This window comes from Lepidothrix coronata, unplaced genomic scaffold (genome assembly GCF_001604755.1).
Source record: "Lepidothrix coronata isolate B3197 unplaced genomic scaffold, Lepidothrix_coronata-1.0 Scaffold14, whole genome shotgun sequence".
NCBI lineage: Eukaryota > Metazoa > Chordata > Aves > Passeriformes > Pipridae > Lepidothrix > Lepidothrix coronata.
In genome coordinates this window covers 6,310,192-6,335,966 of record NW_016690194.1, presented here as the reverse complement: position 1 = coordinate 6,335,966, position 25,775 = coordinate 6,310,192, and the positions used below count along the sequence as shown (strand labels likewise).

The 25,775-nt window shown below is 39.6% G+C and overlaps 1 protein-coding gene across 2 annotated transcripts; it reads left to right on the top strand.

The window, feature by feature from the left end:
• Positions 1–3,989: 3,989 nt before the first annotated feature.
• On the top strand, positions 3,990–22,235 carry LOC108493182 (fructose-1,6-bisphosphatase isozyme 2). Of its 2 annotated transcripts, none has more exons than XM_017806307.1 (7): positions 3,990–4,260; positions 6,862–7,024; positions 7,923–8,015; positions 13,516–13,656; positions 14,871–15,008; positions 17,611–17,636; positions 21,769–21,970. In XM_017806307.1, exons 1-7 carry the CDS (start codon positions 4,088–4,090, stop codon positions 21,860–21,862), a joined length of 828 nt encoding a protein of 275 aa, XP_017661796.1. In that variant the 5' UTR covers positions 3,990–4,087; the 3' UTR covers positions 21,863–21,970. The 2 variants fall into 2 exon arrangements, with proteins under 2 accessions (XP_017661796.1, XP_017661795.1); XM_017806306.1 differs by having other exon boundaries at positions 3,992–4,260; positions 17,611–17,730; positions 21,769–22,235.
• The last annotated feature ends 3,540 nt before the right edge of the window (positions 22,236–25,775 follow it).

The window sequence follows — 25,775 nt, the reverse complement described above, 5'->3', positions numbered from 1 at the left end:
CTTTGTATTATTTTGGGATTGTGGATTACCATGGAAAAGGATTCTGCCATGCAAGCAGCAGGAAGGTTCGAAATCACCACAAAGTGTACTGACATTCAATACGCTGATTCAGAGCATGCTGCTGGGAACAGAACTCTAGTGCTTGGAAGCCAGATGCCTGTCCACCTGTCTGGATACAGTTTATGGCTGTGACTCACAAGCTTTTCGAATTAATTGAAATCTGCAAACCTTTGATATTTCTCACTGCTCACTTACCTTCGCCAAACTCAAATTAAGGGACATGTGGAGGTTTCTGTGGGTAGACTGGCAGCAAACACTGATTCAATCCATGGTCTGGGAGGCCTTGTCTGTGCGTGCCATGAGCTGTAAACCTGCCTGCTTGAGGATCTTGCATACATCAGTGCAGATAGCCTGACTGAGCCTGGTTCTTCTTGTAAAACAAGAAGGGAGTGTGGGGGAACCTGGAGTCTGTGGTGCCAAAGGCATGCTCTGTGAGGGCTCACACAGAAAAAAACCTGGGACCCTTGTTCTGACAGGTCACTTGAGGCATTTGGAAGCATATTGTCAAACCTTAGACAGCTGAATAAATGCATCTCCAAATTGACAAGGGACAAGATGTTTCTGACAGAGACTGAATGGCCTAGTTCCTGCAGAAAATGTTTCTGATGAGGTTTTGCTTGTGAAGACAGAGCTTTCAGGGACCTGACCCCTTAAAGGACTGTGACGATGCTGGCCATAGTCAGTTTGAACTACAGTGCCTCAGTAGTGTGTTAGCATGACTTGGCAGACAGTATCCACAGCAGCCATTTTTGTCTAATTACAGTAATTCCTTGTCTGTATTCTGCCCTCAAGCTTGACAAGAATCCCTGGACTGCATATATTTATTTTTAATACACTGTACTGGCAGGAGGTAAAGGTTATAGGAGGAAAGTTAATACTGCCCATATTTGCTAGGTCAGTTCCCAGTGTTTTGGTTTTGCCTTCAGGCTGACTTTTATAGTTAGCATTTTTCGCATTGTGAGATGGTTTTTCTTCCAATCAGTAATATTTAAGCCCACATGTGAACAATATCCCTGGCCACAAATGGGGAGAACTATTCAGTAATCTGCTTCCACATTCCCCCTCCTAGAGCTCTCCCTGACCATCAGCTCAGGGCAGGAGGGTCAGTTTGCCACAGTGTCCGCTACCAGCCCCTGTGGCAGTACTTCCTACTGCCCTGCTCAGAGGCTGCACTTTGGCCTTTGGTGAAAGGTCAATGGCTCCAATTTCAGCTGGTGCCATCCAAGTGACTAACATTTCATATCTGTTAGAAAAGGTGTCACCTTTAAGACACAGGACTGGCCTATACACAAGTGGAAGTGTGAATCATCCCCAAGAGCTTTTGTGTAATATTTATATTAGAGGGCAAATCTCCCAGAGATCTGTCAAATTGAGGTTTTTATTTTTTTAACCTTTCTATGCTGTTCCAATCCATTGCACTGAGGGGTTCTCAGACTTATAGGGACTCATCACACGTTTTTGAAACAATATGATTTCTCCCCCCTCCCCAAAATGATAATTATTTATATAACTTAGTAATTGAGTATAATTGTTCAGGTTTTTATCATTCAGTGGGATCACAGTATTTATCAAAACAGGGTGAACTTTTCATGCAATCCAATCATGTGCTTTTATCCATGTTTTATTCTTTCATTTATCTTTGTACACTGCGATATTTAAGGAAAGCTTGGTTGTAGAGTCTGTGTCCTTTACATATTAGTGTAAGTAGGTTAATTTCTTACTGAAGGAGTGTTATTTGAGAGCAGCTCAAAGCATTGTCCTTTATACATACTAAAAAAATCCAGTAAAAAACATTTGGGGAATTTTCAGTTAAAAAAAAAGGCAAATAGTAGACTGACTAGCTCTGAGAAAAACACCCTTTGAACCACTAACTCTAAAACAAACCTTCTGTTAGAAGATAATCTGAACTTTGTCTTTTTGACTGATGTAAAAGATCACTTGGAATCAACAGAAGATCTGCATGTGATGTTTTAATAAATGTTAGAAGCCATAGGCCAACACACCCCCCCATTTCTTATTTACTAGTTTGTTTTGGTATGCTTATGATATTCTAGCTACACAGAAGAGAGCTTTTGCATTAAAAGCATTTTAGTACTCATTAGGAGTACTGGTCAGGCTGACAGCTGCCGTGATAATAAAATTAATGTGCAGAATGTAATAGTTTTACGTTAGGCAGCAAATCTCTTTGCATGTATAAGGTGAATCCCATCTCTTTCTTTTATTAATTGCACCATGTGCTATCCCAGAGCTCCCTAAATATAGGTTTTTTTGTAAAATCTGTTCAAAGAAAGTCTCCTAACAAGGCAAAATTGCTCTGGAATATTTGTCCTGTGATGTGGGTAGTGTCATATACTTTTAACTAGATCACAGTGGTAGAAAAGAGAAATCTTCAAGATTGCTTTCTTCTTCCAACATTACCTTAGAAATGTAGTGCAAAACCTGCCTGTTGCTTCACCTAAGCAGCTCTGCTCACCAGTCCTTCCTCCATCTTAAAACAGGATTGTGAAAACATCCCCAAAGCTAACCATACAGGAAGCAGCACTGAACTGTGTCTTTCTCCTTGTGGCTAGTGTTCAGTGCTGTCAGTCTCTAAAACCTTTATTTGAGGCTAATTTTAAAGTAGAAAACCTTAGCATTCAAATCCCTTTGAAACTTTACTAGTAATGTATTGTTAATAGGTGAACAGACACTTTTAGAAAAATTCAAAGAAGTACTAAAGATTAAAAAAGGAATGCAAAAGGAAATCAAAAGACTCTTTGCCTTCATCTGCAGTTCCTATTGACAAAAAAAAATTAGTCATATGTTTTGTTATTGAATTTTGTTTCTGCTTTTTTTCCTGCATGATTTTAGTGCAGTAATTTGGGTTAAAGGAATGATAACAAGGAAACTCAAACTTTTCATCTGTAATTCCAGAATTTCTTGGTTTGCCTTACGGCTTTCCAGATCTTCTGCTAAAAAATAAGATTGCTGCTAGTAGGTACAATGAAGGCTACAGCATATAGTTGCTCTTACTGCCTTATCTGAATGGGAAGACAGTGCTGTCATTAAATCCCATAATTCCAGTGTTCCAGATAGCATGTATCTAGTTCACTGACATTTCTATCTAACTTCACATTAGCTTCATGTGCTCCAAGTATATTGCTTGTGAGGAGTTACTGGAAGCATAATTGCAAATTTGAACATACCTATATTTACATGGTGCACTACAATATGAAAGCCGACATAAAATTTCATTTTGTGAGTTATGACACTGACATGTTTTTATCAGAGAAGCCTAATTTGTAAATTATTGATGACATAATTGCTTTGTAACTAGTTGAGCCACAGTTCACCAATAATTCTTGTTCTTCCAAACTCTATAATATAATTACAAGCAGACCAGACTAGGAATGAAATAGTTAAAAAGGGATTGCAGCAGACCAACTAGAAACGTAAACCGTCTTTAATAAATGCATGCCTAGATGCATCCTGTACTTCCCATTGATTGCCCTGGGATGTGCAATAACCCTTCAAACCCCTCTCCTTTTTGTTAGCAGCCAAAAGAGGGTGAAGAAGCAGGGATTATGGTAAGGGAGCTTCACTGCCCTCATTTCTGATGCCTTGCAAATTGTGCACATTGCCTTGGTTATGCTGAGCCCATTGCTGAGCAGCATCTACAGGAAAGCCATTTCCAGCTAAGCAACCAGCAAGAGTTTTGCATTATAATCAGTCTAACATACAACGAGAATATGCAACTAGATCTGCACATAGCTACTTTCAGTGTGTGGGGAGACCATGCAAGCAGTGGCTGCTCAGCTGTAGTTCCATCTCAGGCTCCTTTTCTGCATCTCAGTGGAGCCATGGAGTCTGCCTGGGGTGCTGTTATTCTGAGCACTCAATCACATGGTCTCAGAAACATCTTAATAAATTCTGACCAGCAATGCAGCCAAGAGCTTTGCCTCAAAATAAAACAGCTCCCTGGGATCTCAACACAGCAGAAGAGCATCTTGTCTGGCTGAGCAGATAGGAACTCTGCTACCTGGTAAAAATGACCGACAAAACCCCCTTCGAAACGGATATGCTGACTCTCACGCGATTTGTTATGGAGAAGGGACGCCGTGTAAAAGGAGCAACAGGAGAGCTGACACAACTGCTCAACTCCATGCTGACTGCCATAAAGGCCATTTCCTCTGCTGTCAGAAAGGCAGGCCTTGCCCACATGTGAGTCCTACCTTGAGATACAGGGAGGAAGAGGAGATAGAGAGACAGCTACTTGCACAACAAGGCTGGGGAGTGGGCAGCAATTCACAAATACTTTGGAAGTGTCTTTTTTTAAGCTGAGTGAGGTCAGAGCCTGGATTATCAAGAGTGGGAAGCAGGAGATCTCTCTGAAGCTTTTTAATATTGGGCACAAGATAGACATTTAAACTAACTGCTGTTCTGTAATATTTTGCTCTAAAAATGGAAGTCAGAACTTCAATGTACTGCTCACCTTGTTATCTCTTGTACTTGTTGATATTGAACTGTTTTAAAATCTACTGTGAATTTGCTGAAAATCAGACCATGATATTTTTAATGTAGAATATCTCACTGTGATATTTTCTGCTAGGATCCAAGTCCTCTGCTGAACTGTGTAAATTAGAACTTGTCTTATCTCTTATATCTTAGCTGATTTTCTACCTGTCTGCTGTATATGCAATGGTCTAAAGCAATAGCCCTGTGAGAAACGCCCTCTGCTGCCACGCATTTCTCCTTCCTTCCTCAAGCAATATCCCTCAACAGGGTCACCGGCAGGGAGTCTTAATGGGCCCTATACGAAAAACAAATGTAACCACTTGTCATCTAGTTCTGTAGCAAATGGAATAAAGAACTGCCTTAGCAAAGCCTGGAATGTTCTGAGCTGTTCCTCACAGCCAGGTGAAATAGACATCAGTCTGAGTTTTTTAATGGTGATCTATCCGAAGCTCTTCAGAGATATGGAATGTCTTGATAAAGTTATGTATTTAAAATAGAAAGGTTTTGATATGTATTGAAAGATATGTTTCTTGGCATGCCTGAGTATGTACATGCATGCATGAAAGAAACAAGGAACATATTTGTAAAAGAAAGTCAACATTTGTAATTTGTTCTGGGTTGGTTTTTTTTTTTCCTTCCCCTGGAAACACCAAAATGCCTGACACTCTGGGTTTTTTTTCTTTTTTGTGCTCCTGTTGATTATACGGTACAACTCCTCAATGCTCTTTGCAAATCATGAGTTCAATGTCAGCACTATCACCCTGACTTTACAGGTATAGATCATAACAAGTAGAGAGGACATGAGACATACTCAGAATTAACAGCAGCATTAGGCTCCAATACCCTTACTGTTATACTGTGCTTTAGTCCTTGCTAGTTGCAACTGTTTTACCTCCCTGTCTTAGAAGAACAGTTGCTTTTATGTAATTTCTATCTTTCAGTAGGCAATGTCTGAAGTATTTAGTAAGTACAGAGAAACTATTTGGTAGACTAGGGGTAGAATAGTCACATAGCCTTCTTCCAGTCAGAAAAAACCCCATCCATTATGTTGAGAAGCAAATGTTTCTTTTTATAAACAAAAGCTTCAGATGTTGAATCAGAAATATCTAAAGTATCCAAACCACAAACAAGTAACTTGCACTGTTTAAATTACTGAAACTAACTACGAAATTTCAGAAATTCCTTTGGCAAACTTTCACCATAGGTAACTGACTTGCATCCATCTGCATTTGTGCAGTTAAAGAAATCTGGTTTTTCTAGCCCCTCCTGTGATGTGTCTTCTTTAATGTTATAGAGTTCAACATGAATTTTTAACAAATTTTCAATTCAAAAGTCATAGATCTGAGCTGAAATTGTGCCTGAAAACACACAGACTGAAGAATATGTACTTAGTACTCCCTGGCAATCATGGTCCTTTCTAGTACCCTAAATTTGCCACTCAAAAATAGAGTGTAGAGAAGTATTCAAAACATGGAATACTTCTGAAAAGCTCAAGCAGCTTTGAGTAAGACAAAACACCTACCCTGGTCCCAGCTAAGGCCTGCCACTCACCAGCATCATCCTAGGGACTAATCACTTGTCCCTTTCTCCTTCTCTTTTTTTTCTTTTTTTTTTTTTCCCCTAATGAATAAAAAAGCTCTATCTATTCCCTGCATGGTTTTTGTATTTCTAAGATACCTAGATTATGCACATTAGGTCTAAGCAGTGCTTCGTCAGTTGGAAATCTCAGAAACATATACACTGTTTTCTATGTCATTAGCACATTGCTAAAATAAGCACATTGCTAAAATGTAAAAGATCTTGATCCTGAGATACAGTTCTGTATGGCAAATTACCTGGGGATGTCTTTAGAGTTTCTGATTTTGTGCTGGCTGGGGACTGAGTGAATGTGGGTTAAAGGAGACAGAGCTCTGAGCAGCCAGCAGCAGAAAATAATGCAGATGCCAACGGCCCCTTCTGCTTCCTCAAGGCTGGTGCTGACTGCTTTGTGGGGCTGCTAGGGAAGCCTGGCCCCTGCTTGTTGGGCTGTATGCTCTGCTTCTGGCCTGGAGAACATCCAAGCAGAAGCAAAAAGACCCAGGTAAAGCCCCAAAATAATACCATCTCCCTTTCTCTTTCTCACGCATGCTTTATTTTCTAGCAGCAGCAACAGTCTTATAATGCACCTTAGTAGTTTAATCCACAGATTAGGTAAAGGTGTGGGAAGATGAGAAGAAGGAGCCACCCTGATTCGTTTTGGTTTTTTTTTGCTAAAAACCCGTAATGTTGGCCTCCCTCAGGTTTCTTGACATTTTTACTATTCTGTAGGTTTGGTATAGCTGGCACTGTAAACGTAACCGGTGATGAAGTGAAGAAGCTGGATGTATTATCCAACTCCTTGGTGATTAATATGCTCCAGTCCTCCTACAGCACATGCGTCCTTGTCACAGAGGAGAACAAAGAGGCCATCCTCACCCCGAAAGACAAGCAGGTCTGTGCAATCCGACGTTCAGGGGGGTTATGGGCTCAGGCAGCAGCAGGTGGCAGTCTTGCTTCAAGTATGAAACCTGGGCTTGGCCCCAAAACCAACCCTTCCCAGGGGAATTCAGAAAATTTGCATAATTTCTGTGTTATTTTGATTAATAACTGTGGTGGATGGCATGGTTTCAACAACTAAAAGACATGTGGAGGATAAAATTATTATTAAAGTTTTGCAAAGCAGGGAGAATAATTTTTTTTGAGCTTGTTAACAAATCCATATTCCAGGTGTAAATGTACTATTACAATGCCTGACCTGGTTTTGGATTACATTAGTACTTAGGCAAGATAAAATCAGATGACAGGCTGGCAGAACTGGGTTTTATGTTACATGTCCAAAGGAAACACCTGACTGCTTCATCAGGCTTCCCCCAGGAGGGGATTCTATTGCAGCAGGATACTGCTCATGCTGATGTAACCTACCCTTTCCTGAAGACTTTTTCTTTCTGCCTTCTTTCCTTCAAACTTCACAACACAGGGAAATCCTTTCATTTGGAACTAAAAGTAACAAAACAAAACATATTTACTTGAGGAAGTTACATACTTTCAGAATGAGTCAGTCCTTTTGCTTTCAAACGGTTTCTTGCACTGCTTGACAGCAGAGGATTGCTCCTTTCTATCATCTGATTTTGTGCTGCCTGAGCAGAAATATGTCTTCTCCTGTTTCTTTGGCAGGCCCTCAGGGAGTCAGTATTGTACTGCAGAACCAGCTGGGTCAGCAGTGCAAAGTTCTCTAATGAGCTGTATCAGGACTAAATGCAGCCATAAAGTCATGGGATTTGTCAAGTAAAAGGAAATAATAATGCAAAACAACACATAATTTAATGCTTTCCTTGCCACTTCTGTCTTAGGGCAAATATGTGGTTTGCTTTGATCCCCTTGATGGTTCATCCAATATAGACTGCTTGGCACCAGTAGGAACTATATTTGCTATCTACAAAAAGGTAAGAGGATGGATGAAGCACACATGGCACGATGCACTTGGTGAAAGCAAAATGTCTTGGGTTCATCACCTTGCCTAGTTTCTTTCCTAGGTCCTTTATATGTCTCTGGGAAAAACAGAGCCTTAGAAACAGTGGAACAGGTAACACTTGAGATTTGTGAGTGCTAAAATGCTGCCTGAATTCCCAGGAAGGGGACACCCAACCCCACAAAATTGTTAGGTGGCAGCACTTCCTTCCTTCAATCACACAGGCACCAAACCCTCTCTTCACCAGGACATCTGGTTAGCTTCAGTGATCCTTGACTCGCTGTTTTGGTGCTGATGAATCACAGTATTTGTCCTCCTGGACACTGACTGGAGAGGGCTGGCAGCTCTGGACCATAGCATGGTTAGCAGTGTGGTGACTTCCCAGCATAAGCTGCTAAGCCTGTTACGGATGGGAATTTATAAGCATGGTAGTGATGGAGGCTGAAGCAAGCAAACACCCACATTCATTGGGGCCCTGCCAGCACGTTTGCTCCCATGGGGCTGCACAGAACATCAGCTGTGCAGCCAATTACAAATGTTAATAGTTACAGTCATGCCAAGTCTTGTGATTTGTTTGCTAATCTCCCAGCAGTTGGTGTTTTTCCCAAAGGCTGAGCTCATGGTCTTATGACTATGGGAGATCCTCAGCCATTACTATTGTGAAATAACATTTTACAATACTTGTGACTTCAAAGAAGTCTTTGCAGACTTCAATGCTACACTTCAAACAAGTGAAGATATGTTTTTAAAGTCTGTCTCATCTACTAACTCATAATTTGCAACTGGCTAGTCCTTGGTTTTTACCTTTTTTTTAGGCAATATACTAGTCATCAACTAAGGAATCAAGTAGGGACAAGAGGGTAGTGGCACAGGCCAAGTTCTGGCATATGGCAGGCCCTGGCATATGGCTGTCCACACTGTTAATGGTTAGTGCAAACCCACACCACAGATGCAGCACAGGCCAGACAACACTAAGAGGATGTCTAGGTATGGTTTGTGGAAAGAGCAGTCTACGGACTACCTGCAGTACCATCCAGTATCTTTCTTCTTGCAGGGAAGAAAGCTTATCTGTGTGGATGCAATCCATGAAACATGCTCTTTTGGTAAGCAAAGGGGCCCCCACCCTTTTCATTTATCTCTCAAGAGATAACCCAAATGACAACAGCAGCTCCCTACATTTACAGTAGGCAGTAGCTGCATTGTCCACTATTCTTAAGGGTGGTAAGAACCATCTTACAAATACTAAATACTATTTTTCTCTTTAGAAATATTGTGTTAACTTACTCTATGTAACTGCAAAGGCAAGTCTCCAGTGATTAATACAGCTTAGAAGGTTGAAATACAGATTAAATTTCTCTGTCACCTTGAACTCACCTATAATATGTGTAGACTATGGACTGCCCAGTGTTCCCTAAGATTCTGCTTCAAAGTAGGAGCATTTGCCAAATTTCCAAATTCTCAAGATTTCCAATGATTTTCTGATCCTTTCACAGTTGTATTACATGTTAACATACTTCTTGTAAATACTGTTTCTAAGTTACTGGTATGTGGGTGGATACTTTTCAGTGCTTCCTAAAAAGGAAATTACATTGCTTTGTGCAAATAGTTCATATCCAAATGAAAATGCTGCTGTTAGGATGAAGCAGTTTGTCAATTATAAGAACAATCCTACAAGAAAATTTTCAGTTTTCCCTGGAAAGTTAAAAACAATGTTGAATTTCCTGGCTTTCACTTGCATAACACTTTCCATTAGAATGCTAATTACAAAGTAGGTCTTAATTAATGTGCCTTCATCTCAGACAACACAATATCACAGCAACATGATTACCTTTAAACACTAGTAAATTCAAAAGCTTTGAAATTATTAAATAATAATAAATGCTTTATTGATTGTTACTAAAGGCTAGTGTGAAAAGTATAAAAGTGATATATTTATCCTGGTGGATAAGAATCACTTAAGATAGAAATCATAATCTCAGGCCATTTAAGTTTCATGAACAACATTTTGGAAAAGCTAAAACAATTGTAATTCCAAAGGATGAACCTTAGCACCTGTCTGATATTTGGCACCTGCCAATTCTCAGAGGAGTGCATGACTGATTTTCTACCATGTCTTGCCTTACCTTCGTTTCCAAAGGCACACTCCTCAGAAGTGAAACTTTTGGCTCATTTTAGGGGGAAAAAAAAAAAGGTAATAAGCATTTTTATACAAAGGCCAGACCTGGCCAATACATTTAGAGGTGAAACCAGTTCTCTGGCTGCTCCCAATCCAGAACATCCACCATGGTGGAAGGTACCATTCCCTCCTGTTAGAAAAAGCACTGCATCAGTTTCTTAGAGAAAGCCACTAGGAAATAAATGCCATCTCAGGTTTATTTAATTTTCCACCTGACTTTTGCTTTCGGAAACATAGGTAGTGGTGTTAAAAAGATGAGAAACATCAAAAACATCAAAAAGTGGGGCTGAGGAAGAAGCCTTGCTGAATCAGCAAGGGATAAGTCCTTGATGGTCGCTGCCACTGAGGGCCTCTCAGTTGCTGGAGTGTCGGGGTGTGGTGATAATAAGTGTTTTTTGCTTGGATTCTTCCCAGCTTTTCATGCCACTGAGCTGAATCTACAACTCTTAATTCATGCTGTATGAATATGCTGTGAAACTTTTTTGCTTTATTTCATCCCAGTTTTAATTTGGAACTTTTCCCAGTGCCTCTGTTGTATTTTATTTGCTACCCTTCATTGTCATGAGGATGTATTTTATTTGCTACCCTTCATTGTCACCTCCCCTTCATGTGGTCCCTTACAGAGAAGGTATAAGAATTCAGTGTAAATGCAAAGGATATTCACGAAACACATGATACAAATGGAGACCTGGAAACCAAGGTCTCCCAGTGCTGATGAGAACTCCTTCATGAGATGTTGGGCAAATCATACATGCAAAAATTTCAAACTCAGATATCACCTGAGGGTATCCCTATAGTCGCAGACCTTGTTTCATCTGCTTCACATCAATAATGAGTGAAAGTGACTGTGTCAATGCTTGTCAGAGCTTTTCTGTAGTCCATCTGCCTATTTCAGTGCTTTGCATAAAGACCTTCAAAGACATTTACTACCACCATCATAGTCAAAACATAATAGAAAGGAAATCCACACATGCACCTGAAGGAAGTGAAAATACTCAGCAGCTCTCAGAGTGGTCTGACCAGCTTAATCCCCTGGTTTGTTTCACAGTACTTGGCAGGATAGGACTCCTACAGTCCTAGCAATGATATATCAGCTGTTCTGTAGTTTTTTCATATTAACAACCTTTGCAAAATGTTTGTTTCAGAGTGAAATTTTTTCCTACTTTTTGGAAGCTAGGTCTTGGAAATACAGTTGTGAATAAGAATAAAATAACAAGTGAATTCTGCCCAACTGCCTATCTCCTGAAGGAGGATTCCTCTGTTTTTTTTCAGGATAGTCAACAAATACATACTTTTTCAGTCATATAAACGTTTTAAATGAATATCATATATAAGCAAAAGCTACATATATTGTATATGTACCATGTTCTAGAAAACAAACCTCTTTGATGCGTTTATATAGAATTATTTTTTATTTAATGAGAAAAGCATACAAAAATCTATGACAATCATAATAGGTTTGCAACTAGTTGTGTGAATATACATTTAATTCTGCATTTAATGGTGCAAATAATTTGTCTACTATACAACCATTGTTTTTGATGTTGAGATGTATGTGCCATGGGGATGTATTTTTGAAAGAGATGTAGGGCATAATAATTGGTTCTGTAAAGATTGTTTAGCAAAGTATTAGCCACCATCCATCAATATTCAAAGCTCTGAAGTATACAAACAAAAGTTTTAAGTAGTCTTCCTTCACTATGTGCATTACAACCTCTCTAAATAAGCAGCCTGACATAATTTCAAGTGACTGTACCACATGTATTTATAGAAGCTGTATTTCAGCTCTCATGAAGTGCTGGTTGGCAACTGGATTTTTTTTTCCACAGAAGAACTTGCAAATAATAATAACAAAAAGATTTTAGAAAAATACAGCTAAAAATTGTAAGTGAAGTAACAAAATTAGCAAAATCTTTCAGCGGAAAACAAAAACATTTTGATGTGAAATTACTGTTTTCATATGCCAAGAAAGATATAGTTTCAGCATCCTACATTTCAGTTTTCCCCTACATGTTGGCATATAACAATGAATGGGATCACCTTGCCCTGATGGGCACCCTGATAGCTCCTTACTATCGGGCACACCAGAGAATTTCTCTGTAGAAGGAGAGGTATTTTCTTTTGAAAAATATCTATGGAAGGTATTCTTGTTTTTTTTAAAGAATTTACTCAATATTCATCAAATATTTTATTTTCTACACAAGACAGTCTTCACTGATTTTTATTTTTTAGGCGGATATTCTGGGCTAGGCCTGCCATTTCTGTTGAGCTGCTACTCAATCTAATTAAGCCCATGCAATCACTGAGAAACTATCTGAGTTTGGGATAATAAAATACTAAACCAGGGCCTGAAGAAAGGGGAGAGATTCTCATTTTAATTCCTCATGGACCACCATCAAAACACACACAGAAAACCCACCACAACTGGCAAGGTTTTAAGTAAATATTAATATGAAGCATACCCACTTTGTGGTTGCAGGAGGTGAAGGCTGAAACCAGCCTTCCCAAGTACTCTTGGCTGTTCTCCTTACCCTGCCAGGCAAACTCTTTCAAGCTGTAGCTGAGGCACAACCCTAGAGCTGGCTGGAAATACTTGCACCAGGTCTGCTTGGGCTACTGGTGTTCAGTGATAACCAAAGAGCCAAATCCAAATGTGAGTGTTGGAAATTGAATAAAAGTGTGAAGTAAAATACCATGTATGTTCTACATAGAGTCATATATGCATATCTCCACACATGCACACTTCACATTATCAAATACATTCGCTATTTCGTATACAATATGAACATTTATATCCCTTCAGTTAACTATCTCTTCACTAGCAGAGACCAGTACACAAACTTTGTTTCATCATGTTGCACCATCTACCTTTTTATTCTGTATTGTTTGAAACGTTTTGTCTGTAATGTTAATTACAACATTTATCTCTCAGTAATTCCCTCTGAGGTGCATCAGTATGATAGCTTATGTTATATTTACAGAAAATTAGTACCTCTGTTTGGTCTCAGATTTCTGATGATCTTGAATTATTAACCTGGGCTGTAATGCTAAGGTGTCAACTTTCTTGCAGATGACGTATTGATTGTGTGACATGTATAAAGTAACAAACTCTAAACGTCCTGTCACAGCATGCACATGTACTTGTATCAAACTTGCTCTGAACTAGTGGGAACAATCTCTATTTTGTTGTTTCAAAGGCCTGCATAGACATGAAAAGGAAATCTGTCATATTATTGTTGAAATATTGTTTTTAGTGTTCATCATCAGAATTTAACCTTCAATGGTAATTTTTCCTCAGGAAACAGATGATGAGCCCTCTGAAAAAGATGCTTTACAGCCCGGACGTAATACTGTTGCTGCAGGCTATGCTCTGTATGGTAGTGCTACACTGGTTGCCCTCTCCACAGGGCAAGGAGTGGACTGCTTCATGCTTGATCCGGTACAGTCATGGTGTTAATCACATTACCACTATCTTTTAGAGTTTTCTGTGCTTGGCTTTACTTATTTTTGTTAGTCCTTGTCTCTGTAATCTACACACTCTGTGCAATTCTTTTTTCGTGCCCTGGAGCATCCCATCTCCTCTTTACAAGTATTTATTTAATAATACATGAATGACCATGTTGGTTGCAATACCCATTTGTTTTTTTTTCTACTCAATAGAGGGCAAATTAAGTTAAATTCTTAGTTAAGCATTTGAAGCCCTGTTCATTCAAAACAACACTTAAGAAAATTTAATCTGAAGAGTGCCTTTGCCTCTACTTAAAGTACTCCACTTTTATCTTTTTCTTGATTTTTCTGTCTGATGAAAAACATCAGTATGTTCACTATTTAGCCTGAGGCAAGGGCCATTTTTTTATATAGTTCATTTACAGTGATGTTTGATTTCTTGAATGCAGTTTAGTTCTATCGCTGTCACCTAAGCTGCATGTCCCAAAATTTGCAAAAGCACAACCATGCCTATACAATTGTACGTGTGCCGCTCCTTGGTGCCCAGCCCAGGAGCCAAACGAGTATTACTGTGGGAGTACAGGAAGATCATTCATTTGTAAAACCAGCATTAGATGTGGACAACAACGTAGGAGGGTTGGGGTTTGGTTTTTTTAATATAAAAGGATGCATTATTATCAAAACTTCTTTTAACCTTCGTAAATAGTCTCATTCCAAGTGGAAAGAACCGGGAGCTGAACTGTTCTGGTAAGAGACAGAGAAAGAGAACATGGATGTTGAACTCGAACTGCAGACAGCACCACCTGGAGGTAGCTGACCACATTCACTTCAAGATATTTAGACAAGAGAGGCAAGAAGAGTTAAAAAATCACAAGACAGTGTAATTTCTTAATTTTCAGCCTTATGAACTGTAGACAGAGATTCATGATCCATCCACTCTCAGAGCTGACTGGTGTTTCTTTGATATGCTAACTATTACAGTCAGTTTGCTTTTTGTTTGTAGTACTAATGTGACAAGTTTTCATTAACTTAATGCAGATATTTTGCTTTCTGCTCTTTTTGAAATACTGTGGGATTATACACCAGACTAGTGCTGGAAGGACCAAGATGTTTTAGCATTTCTATCTCATCCAGTGTGACAACTGTTACAGAAAGTCAACAAAATTTTCTGCTGCGTGCTAATACCTCATCTATCCTGTCCTGCAGGCCCTTGGCGAATTTATTTTAGTGGACAGAGATGTTAAAATCAAGAAGAAGGGGAAGGTATACAGTCTCAATGAAGGTTATGCAAAGTATTTTGATCCTGCAATGACAGAATATTTACAAAAGAAGAAATTCCCTGAGGTAAGAAAATATTAGCATTGTACCCAATGTACTGTGCACTGGCAAGCACTGCATTCCATGCAGTCTTGGCTGATGGGAAAGGATTTGAAGGCCTCCCTGAGTTCAGACCCATTTAACCCTTTCATGCCATCAAATTAATTTTGGGTATATATCTAATTTCTTTTTTTGGTGTCCTGACATTTTTTGTGACTTATATTTCAGTAAATAAAATCATAGCTTGTTCATCAATGTGTGAAAAAAAATGTACTGAAGAACTAGATTTTTCAGCAAAGCTCTGAAACTGTACTAGCCAAGTTAGAGTGTATGGTTGTTTTCTAGCTTTATATGAATATGCAGTTCAGTCATGTGCAGCTGGGCACTTAGGGCTAGATTCCACATACTGCCTAGAAGGTGATTGCAGCAATTTGGGTGGTATCACAACCCTGCATGGGACTTGAGGAGGAATTGACATATAGGGCATGGGACAATACCTTCTTATTCAGTCAGGTCACTCACCCTATATTCCTCTGGCCGCTAGAAGCCAAGAGAAGTAAAAAATCTTTTTTCAGTCTGTGGGTCAAGCAATAACCTTAACAGAATGGAGAAATTTGTCTTGTATCAGTCTCAGTAATGTGTTTTAAGAAAGTGTGTTTCTGTCAGGGCAAGAAGGAACTAAAATTGTCAGTGGTATTGCATTAACTTAGAATGTCTTGAGTTTGAAGGGGACCCACAAAGGGTCTTTCACACAATACTGCCCATGTTCACACTTAAATTGTGTAAATACTCTGCATGTGAATAGGAAATCTGCTATATTCCAAACATGTCTGATGATTTGTACACAGGTGGAACAGCTGTGCAGCTCATGCTCAGTAAATTTTATAACTGTGAGTTGCAGGCTCCTTATTTGATAATGTCATAGAAGCAATCCTTAGCGATCTGTTTCAGGGGCTTCTTATTGTTGATATGTTATGACTTTTCTTAAGGTTAAACAAACTTTTTTAAAGACTTCGTTCATTACCTTTTGAAACTATAAAAGAGAGTTCTTCTTTTGATAGTATTTTTAAAGGTATTTTGAGACTGTAATCACATCTTTCCAGACTTTAATGGCAAATGTTCTTAGATCTCTCCTTAATATGTTGTAAGGCGTTGTTTTCTTCTGATGTAAAATTTTCACAATTGTAATGTCACAAATGCAAACAGTGTGATGGAGAAGCTATCATTTGAAGTCTAAATATGCAATTTTTTGAGTGTAAGCTATGAAAAACAGGGGAGCAAACACTTAAAAGTATTGTTCATTTGTGCCTTAAAGTAACAGGACAAGATTTAAACAAAACTCAGTATAAAAGCTCCAGGCTGTATCTTATCCATCGTGTCTTCAACAGTTTGTATTGTTTTCTTCTGAATTTTTTATAGTTCTCCTAATATTCTCCTATGTTATTACATAGGCTGGAAGAGGTCTGTCTTCCAGTTTCACTATCAGCTATATGAAATACCTGAGTTATATGATTAAGCATCTTAAGACTCAACTTCCTAGTGTTCTGTTGCATTATAATGTGTGATTTCATGAGAATTTCTTCCCATTTTAAAAGAGAGTAATTATCAAAACTTCGCAGTTGCATAGAACAATTTGAAAAAGTGATTTTAAAATAGAACAATATTTTTTTCTATTTATGTGTTTTCCTCCAAGGTGTTTTTTCTACCAGCTAACCTTGTGATTTTTTGGGGGAAGTGTGACTAACATGATATCTGAAGGTCTTGGAGCTGGCATTGCTGAACAAGTGCTTCTCTGGACCCAGTATCAGCACAGGCTGAACTTTCTAGAAAGCACTAAGATCTTTTTTAGAAAACTGATCCAGACAAAAAAACCCATGCAGATATCTTTTCAAACTTTTAGTATTGCAGTACATAAATATACATGTGTATTAAATGTGCATTTGGTCTACTGTATGTGCTTCTATTTGTTCAAGACACCTTGCTTATCTTCTACATTTCCTACCTTATCATTCTTATGACCAGCAAACCCGAGACTGACATGAATGCTTCCCTGATAGCTCTTGCTAGAATGACCTGTCCTTCAACAACATCAATATCTGAGCTAAGAGCAAGGAAAACTACATTCATGAATAAATTGCTATTTCTCAAGCTAAACTGTAGAATGAATGCTATGACCAATTTCACCATTATCAAATAAGCTAGAAGGTAAAAGTTGGAGTCCTCTGGAAATCGTCTGGACATGTAGTAAAAAGTGGCATCCCTCTTCATACTCTGGCTTAGGAACCAGCGAAGAATCAAAAATGTACCTTGTGCTGTTAATGTGAAGAAGTTTTCACTCCCTTTTTTTTCACAGACTGGGGGTTGATTCTAAATTGTGCACTCAAATTACAGGCACCCCAGTTTGCACACTGTGAATGCAGTTTTTCAAAACACTTATTTGAGAACCCTGTAGATGATCACTACATCTTACAAAAGGCTACACTTCAGGCTGGTTTTTGTATTTACAGGATCTGTAAGCAGACACTGATTTAAGCAGTTTTTCTTTCTGTTCCATAGAAAACAATTACATTTTGCCATTCTACTAGCTGTCTAGCCTGGTAAATATAATGTTTTACTGTATGTTTTTCAGGATGGCAGTTCCCCATATGGTGCCAGGTACGTGGGCTCCATGGTAGCTGATGTTCACCGTACATTGATGTATGGTGGGATCTTCATGTATCCTGCTAATAAGAAGAGTCCTAAAGGAAAGGTATATAGTTATACTTCTGTTCTGCCAACCTAATACCTCTGGTACTACCAGAGGTGTAAAAGAACAGTTTAGGTAAATTAAAAGATAAAAATTTTCCATCTCTGAAAAAATTATTAATGGATATGACGGTCAGCAATCCAATCTAGGCAAGAAATTTAGGCAATTGCCAATTTAGGCCATAAATCTTCCTGTGTACTTTTATATTAGAAACTACTCAAATGGTTTTCACTGCAACCAAGGACTTCAATTTTTCTAAAGATAAAAATCTGAGTACCATAGAAAACCACTGATATATCTGTGCATAACTGGCAGATACAAGACAGATCTAAGGAAGACCTCTGCACTTTAAACTGGCAACTGAAATTATCCCATAAACAGGTGGGATATGCTGAACTCCAGAGAGGGTTTTGTCCAGTGGTGGGAAACCAAGTTTTCCTACATAATGTTTCCGAAGGGCACTGAGCTTACTATCACCACCTCTGCAAATGCAGGTTTCTAATACCTGCTCAGAAAAACTCTGTCATTGGAAGATGGGTTTCATGCATGCTGATATCAGTATTTTGGTAAAAGGTGGTTTCCCATTTGAACACCTGTACAAAACACACTGTGACTTAATGAGGTGCAATGCAATGCAGTGAGTCTCTGAATGGGCCATGAACCATAGTCAATCTCACCTTTTCTCCTGCAACATTATATACCCTCATTATCAAATTTCTAAACAAATATATTTTAAAAGAGCCACGATCATACAGATGATTCGTGGACCACCAGTAACCTGCAGGTTATCCTTAGGAAAAGATTGGCTCAGTGCATAATAGATTGGTCATGGCATTCTGACTCCAAAACCACCTTTTTTCCCTATCTACACCATATTTAAAACCTTTTGGTTTTAAGCTGGCTAGTAAGTGGAGGAATCTGCCCTCATAAGTTTATTTACCCCATCTCCCACACTCGTATCAGAACATCCTGATGTCTACAGTCTTTAGGGACAGTTAACTACTGGTTCCATCATGGTGAATTTGTATTTACCATAATACCAGCAGATCCAAGTGGTCTTCATAGTAAAAACTGAAAAAGAATTCTCTTCAGCATATACAACTGAAAATGTCTGCATGTTTGTCCAGGCAAAATTGTTTTAAATATTTGAATCATCATCCCGGGGGAAAAACAAAACACCAAAAAAAAGCCCTCATTAAACTATGTGGATCTGTTTGTGCATCAGAGCAAGAGACAGAAAAGGAATCTACTCTGTGTGAGAAAAGTGGGTTAACTAACTGGCCTCTTCAAATTAAAATTTTTGTTTTGAAATCTGCACTAAATCTGAAGAGAAAGAGAAACAGAACAAAAGAACAAATTAACAAATTACCTATATAATTTTATAGAAATTAATATTTCCTCATGAGTTAGCTTATATTCACTGTTGGATTGCTCTGGCTTGCACAGCCATCATAGGGACAGTAATGAGAGAAGCAAAACTATGCTGTTGTTACAAATAAAAATTTTCTTCTTTGCTTCTCAGAGTGCAGGTCTACATAGTTCTTTTCACATAAGTCTTTTCTTGTTGAATAAATAATGCCTTTGTGGTAGGTGCCCTGATCATCATTCCCCTGAAAGACATTCTATGCACTTGGTTAGAGAGCTGAAAGTAATCAAATGTCACTGGAATTGATTGATGAAAAGTCTTTAGAGCAAATGAAGTTGACATGCATGTAGGCTCTAACATATACAACTCCTTCTCTAAGTTAAAGAAAGAGAACAAAATGCTCAATAAATGGTACAGAAATGGCCAACAAATAGATCCTCTTTTCAAATCAGGTATGCTGCATAATATTTTTTATGAATTGAAGGCTTATAGTTCTTATTAGGTGAAAAATTGTTAAACCTATCTGAAGACAGAGCCCACCTGAAGATCCCTAAGTACAATTGCACTGCTACATGAAGAAAAACTGCTTTCCTTAAGTTGCATAATCACAGTTAAGCAACAAGAAATGCAACATGTGGTTCCATGGTGATACCACTTCTGTTTTCTGACAACAATCTTCCAAAAGTGGGCCAAGCAATAAGAAGAACAGTAAAGGCTATTGGTCTTATGTTGCCAGTCAGATGGAGTCCTTGTACCAGACGTAGCACTTCAGTGGCATTTAAAGATAAGAATGACACTATTTAAGCTTGTGGTATATTATGGTTTTGGGGCCTCTGGTGGTCTAGGGTGCAGGACTCTCACCGCTGCGACCTGGGTTCGATTCCCGGCCCCCCGGGCAGATGGAGCTCGTCAGCCTTGTACGGCAATCCATCTAAGAGAAGGTCACTCTAAACAAACCTACGTCCTGGGGACCTCACTGCCACTGTCCGAGTTTGCTCGGCCCCGGCAGATGAACCTCAGGATTAAAGGGTGGGCTCAGTTCAGCGCACGCTGGGTCTCACCTAAAAAATCCACTGCGCAGGCTCGAAGGGTTAATGACCTTTCCCAAATCTTCGCTCGCGAAGACTGGCCATTATATTTATATTATGGTTTTATTACAGTGTGCTAAAGACATGATGGGTAGTGAAGTCCTGTGTTCAACCCATTTCTCTGTCTTGATAGAGTTGCATTCTGTCGCACTTCCTTTTCCCCAGAAAACATTCTCCCTTTTGCACATATGAAGAGCCCTTTAAACAAAATGTGTACTAATAGTTCTACATGAGCAATTCACAAATAAACCTGCTGTGCTGGTTTAAGAGTTAACCAGCAGGGGAAATTAACTCAACTCAAAGGAGAGATTATAAGTCAGAATAACAATTTATTAAAATAATACAGTAAGTACAATCATACAAACAAACAATTGGTCTTAACCCACAAAACCCAAATGTATAACCCAGTACCCTGGGGCATGAACAAAGTGGTGCTCCTTGGGCCCCGCTTGAGTCCAAAGGAAAGGGAGAGGGGAAAAACCTGCTGGTGGGAGAGCTGTTGCAGTCTGGTCAAAAGTGGTGATTGCAGTCCAGCTGAGGTTGAGAGCGATGAACTGCAGTCTTCCTCTGGATCCCACGAGTGGTTAAAAATGTTCCAAGACTCGAAGATTATATATCCTCCAGTTCAGGCAGGAATGTTCAATACTTCCCTCAGGGCGGGGAGTTCCACAAAGGGTGTGAGGACAAGAGCATCCTCCTATCTCACAGGCCTCTTAACACCTAGTTTATAGCCTGAGGAGTCAGGCTCTATGGGCAGAGGGTTCGAATAGTCTATTGACAACAGTTTCTGGGAAATGGCATGGAAGGCTATAGAATACACAGTTTTGGGTTACACCAATACCATGATGAACTGGTCTCAGTTGTCCTAACTAGGACACCTACAGAAATAATGTCTCAAAAAATGACCAGCTATCATCTATGCCCATTTAAATACAGAAACTTTTGGCATATGTCCCAAATCAGTTTTCATTCCACCAGAGCACAGTCATCCCAAGAGGTAATATTTTAGAAAATGTAAACAGATATCAGGGTCCAAACTAAAAGGGGAAATTTGCTTTTAATAATAACTACATTTACTTCTGAAAACATAGTCACCATCTGGGTGAGTTCAGGCCACTAAGATCTATGCATATTTCTGAAGAGAAGCAATCAATACCTGAAATATGAAGCTGGGAGCATAAAGTTTCAAACTCTAAAATATCCTGACCAAACGTAACACAATTTTCCCAAGCTCTGAGGTAGCACATAAAGGAAGATATTTTGGCTTTTGTTTCCCCAGTACTATTAACTTAGCTGGCTTAACTGTTTTGCTGATGTCTGTGGGCCAGTTACTTTTGACATTTTTGACAAAATACAGTTTCACTGGTGCTGCACATCAGTATGTCAGCTTGGAAACAAGAGTGGTGATGCTTGGATATAAGGTGAGAAGAGTAAAGAAGAAGGGCCTGACTTGAGAGACACTGCTATGTAGGTCAACTGAAGTTTGGTACAAAATTTTCCAAAATCGCAAAAGGAAGGCTGGGTTTTGGTAAGTCTGTTGATATAATTTCCCTTAAAGGCAATCATGTGTTTCCTCTTTCTTTCTAGCTCCGACTTCTCTATGAATGCAACCCTATGGCTTTCATCATTGAGCAAGCGGGTGGGATGGCAACTACAGGGACCGAAGCAGTGTTGGATGTGAAACCTGAGAATATTCATCAGAGAGTTCCTCTTATACTTGGGTCTCCAGATGATGTGCAAGAATACCTTGCTTGTGTACAGAAACACAAGAAGAGCAGCTAAAGGTTTTTCCACATCAGACCTTGATCATCCATTTTCAGTCTACAAGGAAAGCCGTACATTTCAAGATAGTGGATTCTAGCAATTAACACAATGAAAGTCCCGTTTTATGCGAACAAGAAAAATAGTGAAAATAGTTGATGGGGAAAAAGGCAAAAATTTAATTTCTCCTTGCAGGAAAATGTAGAAATCCTTTTACTCTGATTTATGCAGTGCAAATGTAGAGACAGAGTCTTGATTCCAAACAGAAACTAATTTATATAATAGTAACAAAAGGAAGTGAATTGTGTCAGTATCCCCATTTGATCTGAAGCTTTACATCTGACATTGCATGGATGGTGTAATTTGAAACAGGATTTCCTCATCAATATTTGCAATGCCCTTATCAGGATTTTCTGCCAGAGGCTTTCTTGCTGATCCTTTTTTATTTTGACAGCCCTAAGAGCAATAGTCTCATGCTGTCTGAAACAGAGGCATTTTAAGCTCCAAATTATATGTGCCTTAGGTAATGAATAGAGATGAAAAGGCTGCAGTGTTGCCAAGGTATTTCATTTCTCATAAGCACAGGAAATATCTTGTGTTATTTACAGACAGGCAACTTTCAATGGTGCAAATTACAATAAACCATTGCTATCAATGTGACACTCAAACCATGCCTATTCCCTGTTAATCCATTGTTCTCTGCAACTGAAGATGATACAAAGCCATTTACATGTCCACTTTCTTTTACTTTGAAAGGTTCTTGTTTCAGATTGAAGCTTGCCCTTTTACACACATCATGCTGCTGTGATGTCCCACCCTTAAGGGGAAGGAAACACCCAAGATTCATAGATGCTCATGGTCAAAAGAAACAACAGAAGTCAAATAGTCCACAAAAACTCACAAAGTTTTATTAGTAAATTACACACTTGGCATGGAAACTGGTACAAGTTAGTCCCTGATCACCCAGTATAAACACACAGGTAAAGAGGTAGGGTGAAAGGGAAGAAAGAGAGAGAGGAGTGAATTAAAGAGGAGGGGGAGGGAGAGGGAGAGAGAGTCCTAGCTCCAGCATTGATCCAGCTGAGGGGGAATCCAGGGTCCTGAGGGCTCACATGTGCCTGGGCTTTGTGGGGATACCTTTTTGTAGAAAGGCTTTCCTTGCCTCGGAGATAAGTTTCTTGCTTCTATGCAAATTTGTTATCATGTGCAGTCCTTTCTTCTAGACCTTTCTGGAAATGGGTCATAGGGCTTTGGGTGTCTTTGTTGGTCTTTTTTCGCCCTACAGTTCATACCCACTTCTCAGCCTCATTCCTGCACTGTGTTGTGCTTATCTACAGGAGCCACAACAAGGATGTTTGCCCTGGAAAAGTGTCCCTCTACCTCTGTATGGCCCCCTTCTCCAGCTCAGCTACATCCTGCTCTTTCTCACGTTGTGTTATTACCAACAATCCTTTTATTACCAACAATCCTTTGTTGTTATTACCTACAGTCCTTGCTTGGCACCACAGTCATGGATTCTCCCCCTCGGGAGACATTCAAAACCCACCTGGATATGTTCCTGTGTATCTTGCTCTAGATGATCCTGCTTTAGGGGTGGGGTTGGACTAGACGATCTCCAGAGGTCCCTTCCAAGCCTAATGATTCTATGATTTTGACATCCTCTGCAGCCACCCATCCTGTTGGTGCTCTGGTGCTATATCTCAGACTTGACACTGCCTAAGGAGATAAGAAATCACCTCTGAAACTAGCAGGCATTCATTGACCAATAAGAGCAAAAATTAGCAATTAAAAGGAATGTGTGATTACATTAAGTGATAAGGATGTAAAAATTGGGCTTTAAGTCACTTTAAATATTAGACACATTTATAACCCTCCTGTCCTGTTATATGAACTTTCTTAGGCGATCTCCTTAATGTAAGCAACTCTTATGCCCTCTGCTCATTTTCACACCTGCTCCATGCTCTCAGCTGTGCTGGTACAAGACTTTATTAAGAACACATTAGGAATTACATTAGGACATAGAGAGGAGTTAAAAATACTCCTGCCAAGAAACTCCAATAGTTATTTTTAACTTACAACTGTGTTCTATTATTCACAAAGAAGAGGCAGGCTGAACTAATGTGGAGAGAAAATTATTCAGGATGAGTATTTACCCTTAGTTATTGTTATGCCGGGTGTAGGGATGTGATTTCAGTGCTGCTTCAGGTATCAAACCACTCTTTCTGCGGGTGTTTACCACCCGTCTTCCCTCCCTCCCTCCCACCCTTCCTTAATCCCTTAATCTCTTAATCCCTTAATCTCTTAATCCCTTATTCCCTTCATCCTCCCTCCCTCCCTTAATCCAACTTCCCTCCCTGCCTTAATCCCACCCTCCTACCCTCTCCCCCTGCCTCCCCTTCCCACTCTCCAACCCTCCCTTAATCCCACTTTCTACCCCTCCCTCCCTCCATTAATCCCTTAATCCCACCCTCCCTTCCTGTCCCTCTCCCTCCTCTTTCCCCTCCATCCTTCCCCCCCTTAATCTCCCTCCCTCCCTCCTTTGCCCTCCTTCCCCCTCAGTCCCCCCTCCCCCTCCTCCTCCCTCCCTATCTCCCTCCCTCCCTTCCTCCCTCCTTTAATCCCTTAATCCCACTCTCCCTCCCTCTCTTAATCCTCCCTCCCTCCCCTGTCCCCCTCCCTCTCTCTCTTAATTCTCCCTCTCTCCCTCCCTCCCTGCCTTATCCTACCCTCCTTCTCTCACTCCCCACCTCCCTCTCTCCCTCTCCCTTCATGCCAACACACTGGAGTAGACTGTTTCACAGGTTCCTAAACCGTAAACTACACATCTTGCCATTTGCTCTTACCTCACCAATTACTGTAGTGTGATGACTACTATAAATCTGAAGCATGTCCAGTAGTGACACTCACGAGAGCTGGTTGCCATAGTTGTCAGACCTAACTTGTGTTTCATTTCACCTTGGAGTAGGGGAAGGCAGTCCCTTCTGGAAATGCTGGGGCAAGGTACTGAAATAATTTGTTTAAGTCTTATGAGGGCTTATAGGGTATACTCAATGTTATCAGCACCTTGTCAGCATCCTGTCTGTTTGCGTTTCTTTTTTTCCCCTTTCTCTTTTTTCCTTTGGCTTACCAAGGTCTTTGGTGGATGCTACTGCAAATAAGCAACAATTTTGCAGGATACAGTAACTGTTACTATGTAGGAATAGTTACAACAATTTTACAGGGAAATTAAGAATGCTGTGGTTGTAGGATGTTAGGGAAGATGGGAAGATCACAGCAGCTCATTTAATTTCTATATAAATTCAAAGTGTTTTCATGTGACATCTCTCTCAGCAAGAACACCAAAAAAAAAGAAGGAAAAAAAAAAGCTGAATACTGTTAGCAGTACTTTTTCTAAAGAATATAACCATCCCTAGAATGTCTTTTAATACTAGAAAGCAGAGAGGCACATCCTACAAGTAGAACACAATTTAGCTTCCTTTTGCTTAGTTGTGGTTGTAGGGGATGAAACTCTTTCCATTAATCATATTTCCTAACAATATCCCCCATATTGCCCAGGTATTTTAACTCCTCTAATTGGAAGAGAAATTACTCAAAAAAGTGCTTGATTTTTAAGCTTCATTAAAAAAGTTTAAGAGAAAAACAAATGAAAGGTTGTACTAATAGAAGAATGCAGATTACAACCAATGGGACAAAGAGAACCACGTAACCGGTGGTGGCTTGAACTGATCACTATTGAAAATTAGAGATGTCACATTCTCTTCTGTTCACACCAGGTCCCTTAAGATGTTTTTGTGATGTTTCTGTGCACTGAGAGGCTCTGTCTATGCATTGAT